The 18,593-nt window shown below is 41.3% G+C and overlaps 1 protein-coding gene across 2 annotated transcripts in view; it reads right to left on the bottom strand.

Annotated features, from left to right (window-relative positions):
- The window catches only part of ERN2 (endoplasmic reticulum to nucleus signaling 2), a 174,725-nt gene that overhangs the window by 65,714 nt on the left and 90,418 nt on the right, over positions 1 to 18,593 (bottom strand). For both annotated transcript variants that reach the window (XM_078664795.1, XM_078664796.1), the window contains 4 exons: positions 17,113 to 17,191; positions 11,140 to 11,290; positions 10,403 to 10,524; positions 5,389 to 5,571 (listed from right to left, as the gene is read on the bottom strand). In XM_078664795.1, the coding sequence (XP_078520921.1) occupies positions 5,389 to 5,571; positions 10,403 to 10,524; positions 11,140 to 11,290; positions 17,113 to 17,191 (535 nt within the window). The remainder of the gene's footprint in view (positions 1 to 5,388; positions 5,572 to 10,402; positions 10,525 to 11,139; positions 11,291 to 17,112; positions 17,192 to 18,593) is intronic.

Here is an 18,593-nt window from a genome sequence, read left to right as displayed (position 1 = left end):
GAGTTTATCTTTTTCGAATTGTGCTGTCTTTTGGTTCACGGTGTAATCTTTAAATTCACCAATGTCTTTTTGGACTTTTTCAAGTAAGGTTTTGGCATCCGTGATCAATTGGTTGGTTGAAATTGAAGTTTCCAATGCTTGAATTTCCTCCAATTGTGTTTTAGACAATCTTTGTGCCGTTTCTATAGTCAATACCATGAGATCTCTGCTGCATTTAGTCTCAATGTAACTGTAGCCTTTTTTGTATATGGGGTCCTCGGTGAAAATTACTGGGATGTTTTTAACTTGTAGTCCACCTGGGATAGTTCCACCTTTCAAATGCTGTAAAAGAAAATGGCCATGTAGGTCCGTCCGAATTTGCTTCTTCTTTAGTCTTGTAAGTTTGTCAATCTCATTTTGGTTCTGGGCCGAGACACTTAGTGATGCGGACACGAATAACGGGGGGGCAGCCAATAAATTTCTTATGTGCTCTTCGCTGTACGCAAAGGCTTCATTCTCAGACATACTATAGCAACCTTGACTCAATTTGCACCACCAGGTAACACTCACACAAAACTAATGAAACCACAGTATAGTACCTCTACGTCTACTCACTAGTGGATCAACGAGCTCGCTGGCTCACAATCCTAACTCAGCTAGTTAAACTGGGAAAAGGACCACACAGACTGTTGTCTGCAATTAGCAATGAACACAAAACCACTGGGTATGGGCTCCCACAGGCATTGCTTGCCACACTTGTGTAAAGAACAAAAACAGTTGCAAATGCCTATAATTTTTCAAAATAAACATTCGTTGAATAAACATACGATCAAAACAATATGTTTAGTGAAATAAATTCTGTTTGTTTTAATCTTTTTGCATTTTCATTTGAACACTTCTATTTGAAAATAATTTTTCATATATTCTACAAATATTAAAAACCTGGAGTGCACAACAAATATCATATACAGTGATAACAGGCTAATTAAATATTTACAGTGTAATGCAACTTGCTCACCATTCAATCTACATTCATGCAACACTCAATCCACTACAAACAAAACAGACTGACAACAAAACATAAATGATTCGAAAACTTGCTGGATTGAATCTCCAGCAACAAAAGCCAAATGTTTTTTACAATCTGTACAAATGTTTCCTCATTAATGAATCAATTGTAAGTTTTTTTTGGGCTGTTAAAGGGGTCTACGCGTTTCGAACTACCATTCTTGCGTAGTTCTCTTCAGGACCAATCTGTAATGAAAAAACAAGATCTATTGTGGGGGAAAATAGATTGGTACTCCACTGCCCACACCCACAACTCAAGTGTCCTCACCTACCTTGCGCTCGGCATCACAAGCTGGAAGGGTAGTACTCCCAATCTAAGAAATACATCAGGAAAAGCCAAAGTCAGAGATGCATTCACAGAATCAAGCATACTGGCAGGCAACCTTACATTCATAGCCCTGACTTACTTGGGGATTCCCAGTGCGCTCGCGGACTTGCCTGGCTCGCCTGTCTGTGATGAAGACAAAAACATAGGCCGGTTGGTTGCAGCCCTGCGTGTTGTTTATCAGGAAAACAGAGTAATGCATGCGCCGTTTACCTAGTTCAGGCGGGTCAGGCGCGTTGTAGGCAGAAACGATTCTATCGCCTTTGTTTTTTCAATTTTGTCACGGGGTCGTTCTGTGTGGACAAAACGTAGGCGGCGCGTTTATAAATAAATAAATCCGGTTTTGCATTAGTAGCGGCGGTGGTCGCAAGCTCACTCCATTCTTCCTACTTACTGCATAGTTCGTGGCTCAATCACGTCTGTGTCTGCTGGCGTCCGGACGCTACACTGGATTGCAGGCACTTCCTGCTTGCCCTAGGATTGTGGGTAATGTAGTCCCAGGTCTTCAGGTCTTCCGGTTTCAACCGGGACAGAACTTTATTGCCCAGGAGCTCCGTTTTACCGTGAACACTTCCCGGTACACTTTCCTTTGAGGATAATGTGGATTGCTGGCCATTGATGCCAATGAGAGTCGACTAATTTTATTTGATTGCGCATGCCACAGGGTTATAATCCCGGGTCTCACGGATAGCCATGTATTGCAATTTTGTAGTTCAAACATTGCACTTCATGAAAGATAGAATCGTTTCTGCCTACAACGCGCCTGACCCGCCTGAACTAGGTAAACGGCGCATGCATTACTCTGTTTTCCTGATAAACAACACGCAGGGCTGCAACCAACCGGCCTATGTTTTTGTCTTCATCACAGACAGGCGAGCCAGGCAAGTCCGCGAGCGCACTGGGAATCCCCAAGTAAGTCAGGGGTATGAATGTAAGGTTGCCTGCCAGTATGCTTGATTCTGTGAATGCATCTCTGACTTTGGCTTTTCCTGATGTATTTCTTAGATTGGGAGTACTACCCTTCCAGCTTGTGATGCCGAGCGCAAGGTAGGTGAGGACACTTGAGTTGTGGGTGTGGGCAGTGGAGTACCAATCTATTTTCCCCCCACAATAGATCTTGTTTTTTCATTACAGATTGGTCCTGAAGAGAACTACGCAAGAATGGTAGTTCGAAACGCGTAGACCCCTTTAACAGCCCAAAAAAAACGTACAATTGATTCATTAATGAGGAAACATTTGTACAGATTGTAAAAAACATTTGGCTTTTGTTGCTGGAGATTCAATCCAGCAAGTTTTCGAATCATTTATGTTTTGTTGTCAGTCTGTTTTGTTTGTAGTGGATTGAGTGTTGCATGAATGTAGATTGAATGGTGAGCAAGTTGCATTACACTGTAAATATTTAATTAGCCTGTTATCACTGTATATGATATTTGTTGTGCACTCCAGGTTTTTAATATTTGTAGAATATATGAAAAATTATTTTCAAATAGAAGTGTTCAAATGAAAATGCAAAAAGATTAAAACAAACAGAATTTATTTCACTAAACATATTGTTTTGATCGTATGTTTATTCAACGAATGTTTATTTTGAAAAATTATAGGCATTTGCAACTGTTTTTGTTCTTTACACAAGTGTGGCAAGCAATGCCTGTGGGAGCCCATACCCAGTGGTTTTGTGTTCACTTCCTACCCCTGGCACTAGACATGAGTGAGAGGAGCTGGCCAGTCCAGTGTAGGAAATTGTACCAGTTATAGTTTAGCACATATCTCTTTCTCTGTGTCCTTTGCTTCCTGCACGAAGTACACCATAAAGTAGTCTAATGATGATAACTAGTAGGATAACAAAGAAATCTACTGCTGGCTGGCACAAACTATCCACTTCACATTTGAAACCACTGATGAGGCCATTGTGTCCCTCAAACCCTCCTGCTACAAACAGATTCCATGACCGCCTCTCTGATTATAGTTTATTTTAAAGACTGGTTCCAAGCTGGCTCAACCTTATCAACTCTGCTCTGAAACAAGTAGATACAGCCAACTTAGTGAAAACTGGGAAGTTTGGCTCACTCGTAAAGAAACCAAGTGCTGCTGTTAACAATCTCAACAACAATAGTCTACCACAGGCTCTTTCATTTCTCGTGAAGTCCATTGAGAGATTCACTGTCTCTGCAGACAGCATTTATCTCTCATAACAAGCTAGTAGGATACTACCAAACTGGATTCAGGCCTGCCAGTAAAGAAAAACTACCACTCTAAAGAGAGCATAAATGTCCATTGCATCCTACACACCCTCCTTTTCTCTCCACGGAGCATGATAATGTGAACCACTGGACCCTCAAAACATTGAAACCATGAATGGACAGTGACAGTCAAGTCCTAAACTAGTTTGTATACTTTCACCTTGCCATACTAAAAGTCACAGAATCTAAGCCCAACCATAACATATGGTATTTTCCAAAGCTCAAGCCTTTCTCCGACGTTTTTAAAACATCTATGGTGCTTGTGATAGAAGTGGTATGCAACTTATAACTTTGTACTGAACAAATGCAGTTGAGGTTCAGCAATACAATGGAAATACCAATTTTGCATGAGCTCTCTGGACTTATAGAATGGCTTGAGGAGAAAAATACAAATTTGGAAAGTCCAGCGCCACCTGAAGCTGAATTCACAAAAGACAGAGTTTCTGATGGTCCCCAAGGCCTTTACCGCCTTCCAACATCAACAATTACACTACCGTACGTCTCTGCAAGTTTACTACAATGCTAAAATTCTAAGGTTTCATTTTGAAAAGAAAACTGCAGCTTGGGAGGACCTTAACTCATCCTTTGGCTGCCGATATAAAGAACTCATCCCTAAATCAGCCATATGACCAGTGATCAAGTTGTGCACAGACTGGACCTTGCATACTCCCTCCCAACAGCCCACACCCCGATGCCTGACTCTCACCTCTTAAGGAAGTACAATATGCTGAAGCCCAATTGATCTCAAGCGCCGGCAGCTTAAACAATATCACTACACTTCTAATGTCGTTCTACTGGCGCCACAAAGAGGCAGATGCATTTTCAAGACTCCATTCCAGGTGCATAAAATTCCTTGCCTTAACAAGTTCATCTATACCCATTCATATTTGTATCTCACTTCAATGATTTTAGCCAGTGGGAAAGATCTAACAAGTGGGCTATTCCTTTCACCTCTAGTTATGCAAGGTCCCGCCACGTTCAAACTCCTTTTCTTCCGATATTTATATAACTGCGTCTTAACTAATAACACAATTAGATGTGGTGATTACAGCAGGGCCCTCACCCACTGTGCCAGAGAGTACCTTGGGATCTACCTACTTTGTTTGTAAGGATTGAACCACTACCATTCTAGGGAATGGTACTAGCATTGTAGCAAGGAATTGTACATGTCCTGTATTACACCTGTCTAACACTTGCACCTATTCTCTGCCTGGGCGTTGTGCCAGAGTTTTATCTGCAAATATATCCATCAAGTACCTTAAGGTGTAAGTTGCATGGGGGTGGTTTCAATCTTCTATACAAAAATTGTATAATGTCTTGTACCATCTATGTATGTGAAGAGTGTACATGCAATAAACCTGGAGTTGTACATGACTTGTACATACATACTGGATCTCCCTTTTACTGAATACTCTATCTGCTGAGTAACTAGAAGCTGTACCTATACTACATCTGAAAACATATCCCATACCAATGGACAGTACTTGCTGTGTACATGTGCCACGTGCAGGCCTTCTGCTTAGGGACTGCCCTTACCCTCTACCAGTAAATTATAACCCATAACATCACATTCTACGTGAAACCTTCCCCGGTGTATAACTGCCACATAAAAGACAGAAAGTTCATTGAACGTTTACAATTCAACGCATACTGTATCTATGAAATACATCCTTCAGCACTCGGACTGTACATTTGCAAAATCCCGGCATTACATGTGTCCTGTACTGCTGTACTGTGCGAATCCTTGATCTGTGTATGTAGCATATTTGTACTTACCCTCGGGTATGTGATGGCAAATATGATCCAGCCTCCTACAAGAATGGTGATGATTCCTACGGTGATGAGATCCTGACCCCCATAGTCGGGGAGGATCTCGCTGCCTTCCTGCTTGTCAGTATTAAAGTAGCGTCGGTCTTCATTGTCCATTGGCTGATCATCCAACCCACTTGGAGTCAGAAACTGAAAACAACACAAATTATAAAAATTAAAATGACAGGGTAATCACTGCATGCAAATCATCCAAATTATAAGGCAACCCAGGCTGCTAGTTCTACTGTCCACATGGGGTTTGTACACTTTTATAAGATTATTTGTTTTATCCTCTTGCAGAATTATTGTAGTCCACATTATAGTTGCACACAAAGATTCATGACATAATACTAGAATCTTTAAGCTGCCAAGTAAGGAGGATTTACTCTTCTAAATCTCACACAAACTCCAATTTACCCTTAAAATTCCTGCAGGAAAAAGGACTTATCTGGTGTCTGGACAAAACACTGCCTATGTGGAGTAATGCAACCGATCTGATGTGATGAATTGCTTGTAGCAGTGACTGCAATGAGATGGTGAGATGCAGGACAGAGAGAGGGGAGCCACGGGTGCCTGAGAAGCAGACATGGCTGTTACAAGTCAGATAGCGAAGTACTGTCTTGGGCAACCCACTGAAGGGAACTGGTAACTGGTGAGCCTCTTTGTCCCATGCCAATAAAAGGCAGAGATGATCTGTGGGTACGGATATATGTAGGAGGGGGGCCAGTGCACTGCACCAGCAGTGTGGCAACCAGTGGGCATGGATTTGTTGCCTGGAAGGGAGTGGGAGTCCTGAGAGTTGACAGACTGGTGAAGCAGGGTCATCAGACTGACAGACGAGATGCGTGTGCCAGAAGCTGGCACACTACTCTAGACGCTGGCTGTGACCTTCAGCGCAACAGGTCTACAATGAGATGGATATCTGAAACAGCAGCCCTGAAGGGAAGTTACAACCATGAAAAGTCAATAGACGAAACAGGCATAGGAATATTTTGGCAGCCATACTGAGAAGGTAACTTCAGTAAGCCACCTGGAATCACATACACATATTGATAAAAATCCAGAACATGAACTACTATTGAATATTGGTAACCAGGTTCACATTACCATTTCCCCAAGGTGGACAACAAAGAGTAGGAACAGAATATGAAACATACATTAGCTATAATCTAATAAAATACATGGATGGCAATGCCAAAGGACAAACCTGCCATAAAAGGGAAACGATCTAAAATGGATAGGTTTACACTTAATCCAGCTAAAAGCACTCCTCTACACCCCGATGCAGGAACCTTGATGTGGGGTGGTGACACAAGAAGCGGAAAAGGATGGGGCACAAGTAGTGGACAAGCTGAAAGCTATACAAGACAGATTTTCATTGAAGAGCTGCACAAGAACAGTGGGAATAGATGTAAATTTACTGAGAACAGATCTACATAGGGTCACCACACGGGTCTATGCAGCTGATGAAAGCTTATCGGGTCTTGAGTTAGCAGTCTTGACTTTGAAGGAGCTGGTCTCTGCTTGACTGACCCACCTGCTCCTTGGAGCTTAGAACTTGGCATGTAGACGGACGCTTTCAGTGCTGGTCCTTCCTGCGAATGAAAAGGACTCTAAGATGGAGCAGCGTGTTGAACACTGGATAAAGAAGAGCCAGAGAGAGAGGGGACTGCCAAACTGCCACAGTGCCACTGTCACAGGCTACAGGGCTTTTCTGACCAATCTCCTAAATTGTTGAAACCTTGATGGTATGCTTGAAGTAGTAACAAGAAAATTACCAATCGGCCAAGGTTTGGCGATGTTGTCAATTTGCAGATTATCTTTAGGTTGTGCAAAACAGAGAAAGCTTTTATGATGTTGCCAAAACACATGATTCTAGCTAGAATGCAATAATAGTGAATCAGAAAACCAGGTTCTTTAGTAGTTGACAACTGTGGCGCCTGACAGAGGGCGGGGAGCTGTGATGCCCAGATTATTAGTAAATCACCTTTCAAATGGAAGATAAAGAAATACAGTTGCGTTGAGACAACAAGCAGACAAAGGATCACTGTGGAGGAGGATTGAAACCTTCAGGTTGACAAACACAAGAGAGAAGGAGCTTCCATATTAAGCCTGGCAGGAGTTACACGTGACAGAATCAGACTTGGCCAGAACATGTGAGACCAGTGGTATATTATGCATGCTGCTTTCTGGTGTTAGCTGGTTAACAGTTACTGCATTTAGGTAAAAAAGATAAATGAAGTATGGACTTGGCTGGGGTGCCTAGATTCAGTTCCATCGCAGACGGAGAACCCAGCCCTTCATAATGTTATGGTCTTCAGGGATGTCATCATGGAACCAGTTCTGTAACCGAATAGCGACAGGAGGTGCTTAGAAGCTGCTTAGGTAAGCTCACCAAGCAGGAAGTTGTGCAGGTGAAAATGGTGTTAAGGAGTAGGGCTCCCCAAACCAGCAACTTCTATGCTTGTGGAGACTACTGACTGCTAGCCGACTGACCAGTGCACTGGCTGAGCACTGGCTGAGCCTCTCCAACAGAGAAACTCAAAGTAGAGGAACTCAAATATGGGCAGGTGGAATGTGCAGCGCCCTGTCGCTTTCTTTATTCATGATTCAAAAGTTCAGATTAATTAATTTAATCTTGGAATTTTGTCATCATCTATTAAAATTAAAATCAATATTAGGGCAGGCCGGGCCTCGTAAATATACAAAATATGCAGGAAGTAAAATGGCCCAGATGATCAGATTAGAATGGAGAAGGAACTGCTTTGCAGGTTTGCAGTACCATGCTACACTAACCTGAACAAAGGTCCACACTAAATTCCTGCTGCACAGTTCCCTGGATAAAAACAGCAAATGTAGTGAGTGGAACAGATGCTCAGGCCCAGAAACTGTGGTTTGTATTTCTTACTTGCAGTAATTTATTTATTTATGACAGATAGCTTTCAATACGATGGAGGACATTACCCGGCATGCCTGAGATTGTGGGGAAATGGAACTTGAAAAACCTAAAAAACAAAATGAGTATAGAACATTACTTAACCACCAGTGTAGAAAAGCTAATTATGGCACACTGGAATAAACCTTCTCCCACGATAAAGCAGAGGTGGTGGTAAAAGTGGATGTGTTTGGGTTGGAATGAGTAATCAGATCAGAAAGTTCAGAGAGTATGGTTAACAATATCTGTTAGACATCTGTTATATAATAACCTACAAGAAAGATATGGCCTGTAAAATTAAATCTGCAAAGTGGATTGGGGCAGGCAAGACTGCAGGATTATGATTAAAATGACACATGATCAAATTAAGGAAATAATTGGTGAGAGCTTAATTTACTGTTTCTTCCTTTCCCTGTCAAAAGCAAGGCAACCCATTATTTTTGCAAATTGCCAATTTTGTATATTACGAAAAGAAAAAAAACTTTAAAAACAGGGAGTCATCCTCATGCTTGAGATGGTGTTCAGAAGCTTGTGGCAATGTTCCACTTTCCTAATGTTTTTCTCTATCTCATTTTCAAACTTCCAACTAATTTACACAATTCTTTGCTTTACTCAGGCCTAGAATTGTAGAAAACATGTTGTTTCCCAAAATAGATCTACCAGATTTTAAAGGGGGAGGAGTAAAAGATAATTTTGATGTGGGATTTAAATATGGTAATAAACTTGCAAAACTGTCTAGTGTTCTCATTACACCAAAACGCCATGCATTTCCCAAAGAAACCGCCAAAAACAAAGGCTATATTTACCATCTATAGAATGACCAACATGATAGACCATTATTCCTTATTTTGGCAATTAAATATTTCACCACCACAGACAAGCCACATAATGAACCATTTTTTCTATCAGAATAATTGAAATAACTGGATTTCGCCAAGAGGGACATGCTAGTATTTTTTGCTTATCATCAAACATATTTAGTAAAGGTAAATTCACAGATCCTTACAAAACTGTTTGCCAAACACTGTCTAAAGCCATAGACTTAGAACGAAGAAAAATAAGACCTTAACCGATAAAGGGATCTGTTAGACAAATTTAGTTAATTCAGACATGGATGTTGTCCTCTATGATATAATATTGTGATTGCTGCACTTAAAGGATTACTGTGATGATAGTTTCTCAATCTACAATTTTAAAATTATATATATATATATATATATATATATATATATATATATATATATATATATATATATATTATATATATATAGATCGCTGATTATAAATCTGTTGGCCTTTTTATCACCGAGGGAATAGCAAATTTTGCCTTTGCAGCACTTTCGGCAATTACAAGGTAGTATAATTTCAGTACACAGAAGACTACAAATCTTCTATATCTTGTAGATAGATGGAATTTTCAGCGTATAGAAGTCAAGCACTTGATCTCTGTTAAGAAGACATATAAGGTGGGCCTTCCTTTCGTGGAATTAATGGGTAGCAGACTGTCTGCAGCTCAGGGGAAGGACAGAGAGAATGCTGATCACCTTCCGAGATCATAGTAGGGGGTCAATAATGAAAAATACTCCTCCTGTGACAACAGCAGGCTTACAGCTGCACACATGACCCTAATTACCTTCTTCTACTCTTGGCCTTTGCTCCTGCCCTACACGATTAAGATACCTTTTTTATTACACCTCCACCCCACATCCCACTGAGCCACAGACAGTGTTTGTGTGCAGTGGCAGATATATGATCTAAGTCCACAATGGGGAAGGGGGCTTAGATTAATTCCTAAGGGCCATGGGTACTTCAATGCAGAATTGCTACAGGCTTTCAGTACAGTATGTGCATAGGCAAATTAGCCCCATTTATGTCCATTGCTTGTTAATTAACTCATCAATCTTAATTGATTGGTTATTACAATTTGGCACTTCAGGGTCATCACTGAGTGCCCATACAACCTGGCCTAGCAAGGAAGAGGTGAAGGCACCACTAATACAAACACCTCACAGACCCCAAAAAGTGTAAGAGAAAGTGCTGTCATACATCATCGAAGAGCGTCCGGCTGCCAGGGAGTTTAGAGATTATATTCTCGGTGTCCTTCCTCAGGGTCTCAGGAAAGGTTCGCAGCATGGTGGTGTGGACCACGGGAGGTAGCTCATGGTGTCCTGTAAAGGGTCCAAGAAAAGTCATATTAGAGACATGCCCTAGCTTCTTGTGTCTCAGTATGGGGCAAGGCTCAACTAAAGCTTGAATGAAACATTGACCGCCTCGAAGGGCACACCCGAGAAGAGGGGGAAAATTCCCTATTGGATGAGGGGCAGAAAACCCCCCATTATGTGAAGAGTTACAACGGGAGAATTAGATCTAAGTGCCAGGAAAGTATATTAACCGTTGGAAAATACACAGAGGACAGAGGTTACCGTACACTACAGAGGGAAGCATTATCACCCTATTGCTTAGTCTAATAAACCTAGAGGGAGTGAGGGGGGACTTCCACGTGATAGCAAGCCATTATCTAAATGAAGTATGGTGTACTCCATTAATTGAGTAACAACAATAGACCAAACAGAGTGAGAGACTGCAGTTCAGACTGAGATACCACTCTTTCTAAGGTTACCCAGATGGACAGTGCAGAAAGAACAACAACCCTGAATTGCAATGGATGACCTTGCTAGTGCAGGGATCATTCTATACATCAGCGTATAAATAAGGATCTGGCAATGGCAAGCATGAGCACAGTGGTGGAACAAGGGTTTTACTGAGATCATACATCCACTCACCAATGAGAAGCCACTGATTCTGGATGGACACCACACTTCCTTGGGGGTAGCGCACATCAGTGCTTGGCGTGATGTCACACTCCGCTGTCTCTTTCAAAGTCACGTCCTCTGTCGTCGGACCATTTCCCCGTGCCAATGTGATCCCCCGAGGCTATGGAGGCAAGAAATATTGGCCAGTGGAGAAGTTAAAAAGAGTATCACGAAAAAGACGGAAAAACCAAAAGGAAACTCAGCAGAAAGCTGTGAGTCATGAGCCAAAGGCCATGATTATCAGTGTACAGGAGTTTTCGGACCCCTGCCGATGCAATAAAATCTGCACCTGCGTTCAAGTTCAACAACTCAAACCTGGCAGTATTTAATGAGGAAAGAGTATAGTATTTACTGTGAAATGCAGATTTTGGTGCACCAAGCACCAAATTGAAAGTAGATGTTATTGCCTAAAATAAGGAATAGATGCACCTCTAGCAGCCAATACATTTCAAAATCCCCGGGAGTCAGATTTTATCCGATGTGATAAAAAGCACCTTCCCTTCTCGACACTTGTAATCAGGGTCTATGGTGGGTAAAAGGGGTTCCAAACAGAGGCTGTCCAAGAGGGAACGAGCAGTGCTCCTGAAACAGATAAAACCTAGGGAGACTAGGAATCATGAAGGTGCTGGGTCTCTAAATCAAATCCTTCCACACTGGATTCCTCCATAGCAGCCCTTTGTCGCTCTGCCACACACATTGTTTTCTCTGTGTTAGGTTTCAAAACTACTCCCATTTAACAGATTCATCAACTTATTGCTCTTCCCACTTCAATCCCCCTCCTTTTTCAAACCATCTGAGCAAATATCTATACAATAATACAATATCTCAGCTGAGGTTCATCAACAATTTTCCTTGTCCCTTGAAGTCTGCAGAATTCCTATCTCTGGCCCACAGTGTAACATTTGTTGTCCTTAAACTTTATGGAAACCAATCCACATACCTTCATGCTATAAGTCAAGGAGTATTTTCAGGTGAGCCCCATTTAATGAGCCTGTAAAATACTACCTGCTTGTCATGTTTTCTTTCTCTTGTCTAGCTTTTGTCTAACTAACTCTTTAACTCAATGCACTTTAATTCTTCGATTACCTGCTACTGCAGTTCTTACGTAAGGTTCAATAATGCATCCTTCTCAAGGCAATCTCAAGTAGGAGCTCTAGGAAGAAGGACATAACCAGTTACATGCCTTATATTTCATATTTCCTTTCTGGTAGCTCTTTTAATCACCTTTAACCGTGTGTTTTGTAGCCACTTCAAACGTGCCTTTCTCTTGTGAATCGTAAGAATTCCAAACTAAGCATTTCTCTATCCTGTTTACACTATAAATAATAACCTACCTGCTTAGTCTTTGTTGTCTATCTCTGCACCCAAAGTTAGCCCTCAATCTAACACTTCCTATTGAGACTCTTCAATTACTCTTATTCTCACTATTATTATGCCTGATCACTTTTCCATTCATTATTTATAAACTCTTGGGATTTCAATCCTGTGACTATTGGCTCTTTTCCATCCTTTGAATGTTCATCACAATCCTCCCCAAAAATGTATTTTTCTTTTCGTTCACTCTCTCACTTATCTGGAACCAAATTGATTTAGATTATGTTTTTGCTATTTTGATACTTAGGCTATGGCAACATACTGTTATTATACATTTTTCATGTTTTATGTTCATCATAAAATTTCTTGTTCTTCTAATGTTCCCTAGCTTGTAGATATTTTCCTGGCTTGTGCACCTTCTACCAACATTTTTGCACCTGCGCATATTGAAGACAATCTCTTGGTCTCCCTAACTCTCCATGTCCTATTTCAATCTTCTAAAGTTTCAGTCTGGATTTCAATTCCCATTTCATTTTTTGAACGCCTTAAGAGGAGATCAAGGCCAGCCAAACCCTTCCATGGTTTCCTTGTGCTCATTTCAAGACTGTATGCTGCTTGCTCTTAAGCAAAGACTCTTGAATCCTTGCTAATCTAGCTGTAAATTTATTTTTCAACTTGTTTTATCAATTGGCCTTTATGAGACATATATTGTGGTGAGATTATAAATTTCTGGAAGATTTGATTTTATAGACCAAGATGATACACACTATTTCTGACCCACTGGTAACCAGACCTCTGTGAGGACGGACTGTGCCTAGTAATACATAAAGTAAATGGGATGCAGCTGTGGGAGAAAATATATGCAGTTTGACTATCATGCGCACAGATGAACTCATGATCTTGGGGGATGCATATGGTAGGGGCTCCGAAGGAATCCGGGAATGGTTTGCTATTGCCTGTCACACCGCAGATATGTGGGTGCAGGGGCATATTTATTGACTGTTAATACTCAAACTGTATTTGATTTTCAACTGTTGTCAGTGCCAAATGACCATGAATTGACTATAGTTGTGAATCTAACCACCTATAGACTTTATCCAATGCTGATGTCACCCAGGCCCTCGTCACCAGCCGACTGGACTACGGCAACGCCCTCTACGCCGGTACCACCGCCAAGCTCCAGAAGAGACTCCAGCGGATCCAGAACGCCTCAGCCAGACTCATCCTCGACATCCCACGAACCAGCCACATCTCCGGACATCTGAGAGACCTTCACTGGCTCCCCGTCAACAAAAGAATCACCTTCCGCCTCCTCACCCACGCACACAAAGCCCTACACGACCAAGGCCCGAGCTACCTGAACAGCCGAGTCAACTTCTACGCTCCGAAACGCCACCTCCGATCAGCCAACCACGCCCTCGCCGCCGTCCCCCGCATCCGAAGAGCGACGACAGGAGGAAGGTCCTTCTCCTACCTGGCCGCCAAGACCTGGAACTCCCTCCCGACCGACCTGCGCCTGACCCAAGACCACCTCTCCTTCAGGAAAAAGCTGAAGACCTGGCTGTTCGAGCAGTAGCGGCACCCCCCCCCCCCCAGCGCCTTGAGACCCTACGGGTATGTAGCGCGCTCTATAAGTGCCATTGATTGATTGATTGATTGATGTGTTGTTGAGGGAAGCAAAGAGAGAACTTGCCTTTGTTAGGGACTTTATTTTATACATGCACTTTAGTACTGGGTTGAAGTTATCTTTTCGGTTCATAGATACTGAACCACAAGTTGATATTAATTTGACCCAGATGTACTAATTTCACTTGTATGTTTGTTTGGAAAATTAAAAAAAAAACATAATTCACATAAATTAGCAAAAGAAGGCTTCACTCAATGTAATCTCTGAAATTACTTTACAAATCCTCAGTAAGTCAGATGGAAAAGCAATAGTGAGGAGGCAAAACACCCCCATACATACTGAATTAATGTAATGCTTATTTGTACTTAAAACTGACCAATACCAAGCAAATTTTATATTATTTCTTGCCATCTGTTCACAATATTTCTGATATTCCTCAATTCTTTGTTGATCAAAATGCCAGCATTTATTTGACTATCAAGAACCTTTTTACAAAATGGCCAGCAAACGTATGCAGACAATTCCTAGACGATCTGCCTTTGCATATGCATTGTTTTAATATATTATTTATAAGTTTCTCAGGCACCTGAGTGAATTCTTTTTCAGTAAACTCATTTTGTAACTCCAGAAACTGCCTTTGTGTCAGATTTGTAGTTTACTGAGTTTGGTAAATAAATGCCATTACCTTATTTAACTCCCTACTTTTGTGCCATACAGCCAGTCTTGTATGTCTGTTTTCTATCTGTACCACCTTCTGATATTTCCACCTCACCCACTCAACCTATTCATAACTTTGATCATTACTTCTTATTACCACAAAATCTTCAAAATGTGTATTTCTCCCACAGATATTTCTTGCTGGTAGCTTTCAGGACCACATGGATACTTTTCACATGCAGGATTTCTAATAAGTAAAGCAGATGGTTCACTTGTATTTCAGTTACGAGTGAGAACTATTACCCACAATACGATTTGTTCTTGTGGAAACACTCTTAAAATAGGAAGTAGCTGTTGCCTCTCATTTCCAGCAATCCCTGATAACATTCATACGTGTCTCTTCCAATTGTTTACCTCTTATTAGTCAGAATTTAATTATCTCCAGATTTGATTATTCATCGTCTTTTCTCATTGCTGTTCCTCGTTCCACTCCGTGTTAATTCACAAATTCATTAGTAGCCTCTGCTTACTGTATTTTAGTTTACATTCTCTTCCCTAACCAAGCATCTTTTTTACTCAGTCTTCATCTGCTAAATTCCTACTCAACTTAGTTTTTCTATTTGGTTTAGCAATTTCATATTAGGTGCAGAGCACCAAGTCGATCTAAAAGACAAATGTGGAGTATGATGGCAGTGGTCGGACCCAAATGAAATAGTGTAAAGTAAGAATAGTGCACGTTCAGATCGATATACTGATTTTTGTAATGAGACAATAGATTGTCGCAAACCACTAAATATTGCCATATGAAGCATCTGCCTCAAAGATCCACTAACAGGTAGCTGAACACCACAACGTATCCTGACCATCCGCCCACACAACTCCCAAGCTTAACCAGTGGACAACCATTCATAGATGAAGGGCAATTAATCAACCATACCCATCTGACCTCCCCACATACACTTGGTTACCATGAAGTTCTGTTTTTGATAAAAATTGCAAAAGACATGGGAAATGAGTAATATGTGCCTGATTTAAGAGTTGGCGCATAGAGTAATCTCTGCTGTCCTAGCGGAAAATGTAATGTCCGCCAGGCTGAGACTACTCTGCCAAGCTGGCGATCATTTCAAAAGCATTGACAAGAATTGCTGTCACCGCAGTTCCTGTCAGAGCTGTTTACAGTTTATTACAGGGCTCCATCAGCATGATGGCACCCAACACCAAACTAATCTAAATTAGGTGGGTGGAATTAGAGGTTTGGCTACAGCGGCCCTTACTCCACAGGGATGTCAGAGGGGTTCAATCATGGTGGAGACAGAGTGGTCGCCACTATGAATAAACCTAAGGTTCGCCCACCTTTAAATTTGGTGGGCGGACCTTCGTCTTGGCTGTAGTATACCCTGTTGTGACAGAGTATACATACCCCAAGATATAATTCAGGCTCTTAGTTCCCAAAATGTTGCTAAATTGAGGCAAAGTGACCGACATTTGGCTATCCAAAGAATTATCTACTTTGAATATCACACATTAGATTCCAAGGTGAGGAACCAGGTCAGTGTAAGTGAAGCAAAGGCTTTAAGAGGTCAAACCATGCATCCCTACATATCCCCCTTGCCCTCATGCCTACAATTCTTATGCCTATTCCCTTTCCAGAACTCACAAAACGCAGGGTCTGAGTCCAAGGGTTTGGGGATGAACTGACTGAATAGTGGCATACTCTACATTGGTGCAGAGCTATTTTAAGATACCTGTGGTGTCTTGTTCTTTCTGAGCATTGTTCTTTGGCTGTCCTCTGGCCAATTTATTAGTTTCTGCACCCAAGAATTTTTTTCCGCTACCTTCAACTCTCAATTCTACAGGAGCCTCAAACTACCCACTTTTTTTCCTTCTCAAATATTAGATCTTCAAGAATGCTCTGTCCTAAAATATAAACACTGCCCCATCTCTTTTTCTTCAGTTTCTGTGCAATTCAGTGTTATACAGTATCTAAGGCGTTTCCCTGTGTCTGGGTAGTCCTGTGTATTTTAATGCAATATTTAAAGTATTTTCCTCCGATTTCTATTTTTTGTTTAACGAACGCTGAATTTTCTGATCATATGCAACAATCATTTCATTAAATGTGTAAGAAAATAAGGTCTGACGATATAAGGCCAAGCGTTAGAGATTAGCATACAGAAGGAGCAGTAATCAAATACACAAGCAAAAATAGCAAAGGGAACTGGGCTATCCCATTTCCAAGGAGAAATCAAGCATGTAGTACTCCTCGAAAGAGCAATGCGAATGAATAAAGGCAGTTGGAAAGCAGGCACCCTACGTACTTAAGAGAACTGAGGCCATGAAGGTCTTACCACAACTGTCATTCCCTCATGGATGAGAGACCGGGATGCGTAGAATCCAGCGGCATACTTTCCTACGTAGAGCTTTGGCCTGTATTGCAGAAAGAGACCCCATCAGACAACCTGCAGTATATCAATAACCCAGAGAGTCCTGCCTACAGAGCAAAATGCCTGATCTGGCTGTGCTCCATGCTCATAGATACATTGTCTAAACCCGGGCAACACATCTTGGGAGCGGCATGCCACACGAGAAACAATCTAAGATACCACTGGCAAATTCCTAAGAGTCAGTGCTAAAAACACTGCTTTGGATACAAAGTAACCTTAACATTTGCACCTTAAAATGGGTGAGACACAGGAGCGGAGAGGGTAGATAGCCCAAACAAGGTTTTGAGAAGTTTTGATAATGCAAACCTGAATGGACCGACAAAAGCCATACACAAGACCACAAAACATTTGGGACAAAATGCAAGTAGTTAATTCACAAAGTCTTTCTTCCATTAGTAGGTGGCCCTTTTTCTAGGAAACTTGGAAGTACGTCAATAGCATATTACACCTCCCCAAACAAAAATATTTGTGAATGGGTCCCTGGATTTTCAACTTCATTTCTCTCTTCATGTCCTGAATTATTTTGATTTGGTCTTATAGGATCCAATGGCTTTTGAAACAATCATATTTCTTCATCCACAGAGTACTGTTAGATTTCAAGGAGCACTGATCACAGAGCAATTGTTAATATACAGAACATCTGGGGAGTGGGCATCCAACCACTCTTTTAAGCAGCCTTTAAAGCATACAAGATTTTGATCAATGTTAAAATGTTTCGTGCTAGCAGCTGCACCATCTGTACCAACAATGCAGAGTAATTCGACAATGGAGGATGCTAAAACTCCTCCTGAGAAGTTGAACTTTACATCCTACAAAGTATTGGCCAATGGTACTGGATGAATGGTCTTGATGAACCACGCACTAAAGATTGCTAGGTATTTTTTATAGAGTTGTTCCCACATTGATGTTGGTTAAAATACAGATTCAGCGATTATGTTCAGTGGTAAGAACACTTTGTAAACACAAAGAACAATTAAGGGTGAAGTCGGTATATAACTATGACACAAGGGCAGGACTTATGCAAACTGGCACCATAACACTACTGGGATGTGATGGGAACAGTTATTTAGCAATGGAAAGGGGGCAAACCACCAAAAGAGCTTTGCTGTTTGGTGAACAGAGAGGTTTAGACTAACAAATATCTGTGTCTAGGAATAAAGTAGCACACCAGACAGGCAAGCATCCCTTTTATTTATGCGAAGTGACAATGGGAATGATAAACTGGTGCATATCAGGGTTAATCATGGGGTAATTTCTGCCTATTTGTAAACACTATTTAAGAGCCACTGAAGCTGTAGGTGCAATAGATGCAAACAAGCACTCCAGTGAGTCACTGAGTTCTCTTTCTCAATTTTCAATTTGATGAAGTGAACTCAAACTCTCCT

Source organism: Lissotriton helveticus, chromosome 10 (genome assembly GCF_964261635.1).
Source record: "Lissotriton helveticus chromosome 10, aLisHel1.1, whole genome shotgun sequence".
NCBI lineage: Eukaryota > Metazoa > Chordata > Amphibia > Caudata > Salamandridae > Lissotriton > Lissotriton helveticus.
The sequence above is the reverse complement of the archived record's forward strand: the minus strand, read 5'-3'. Positions and strand labels throughout refer to the sequence as shown.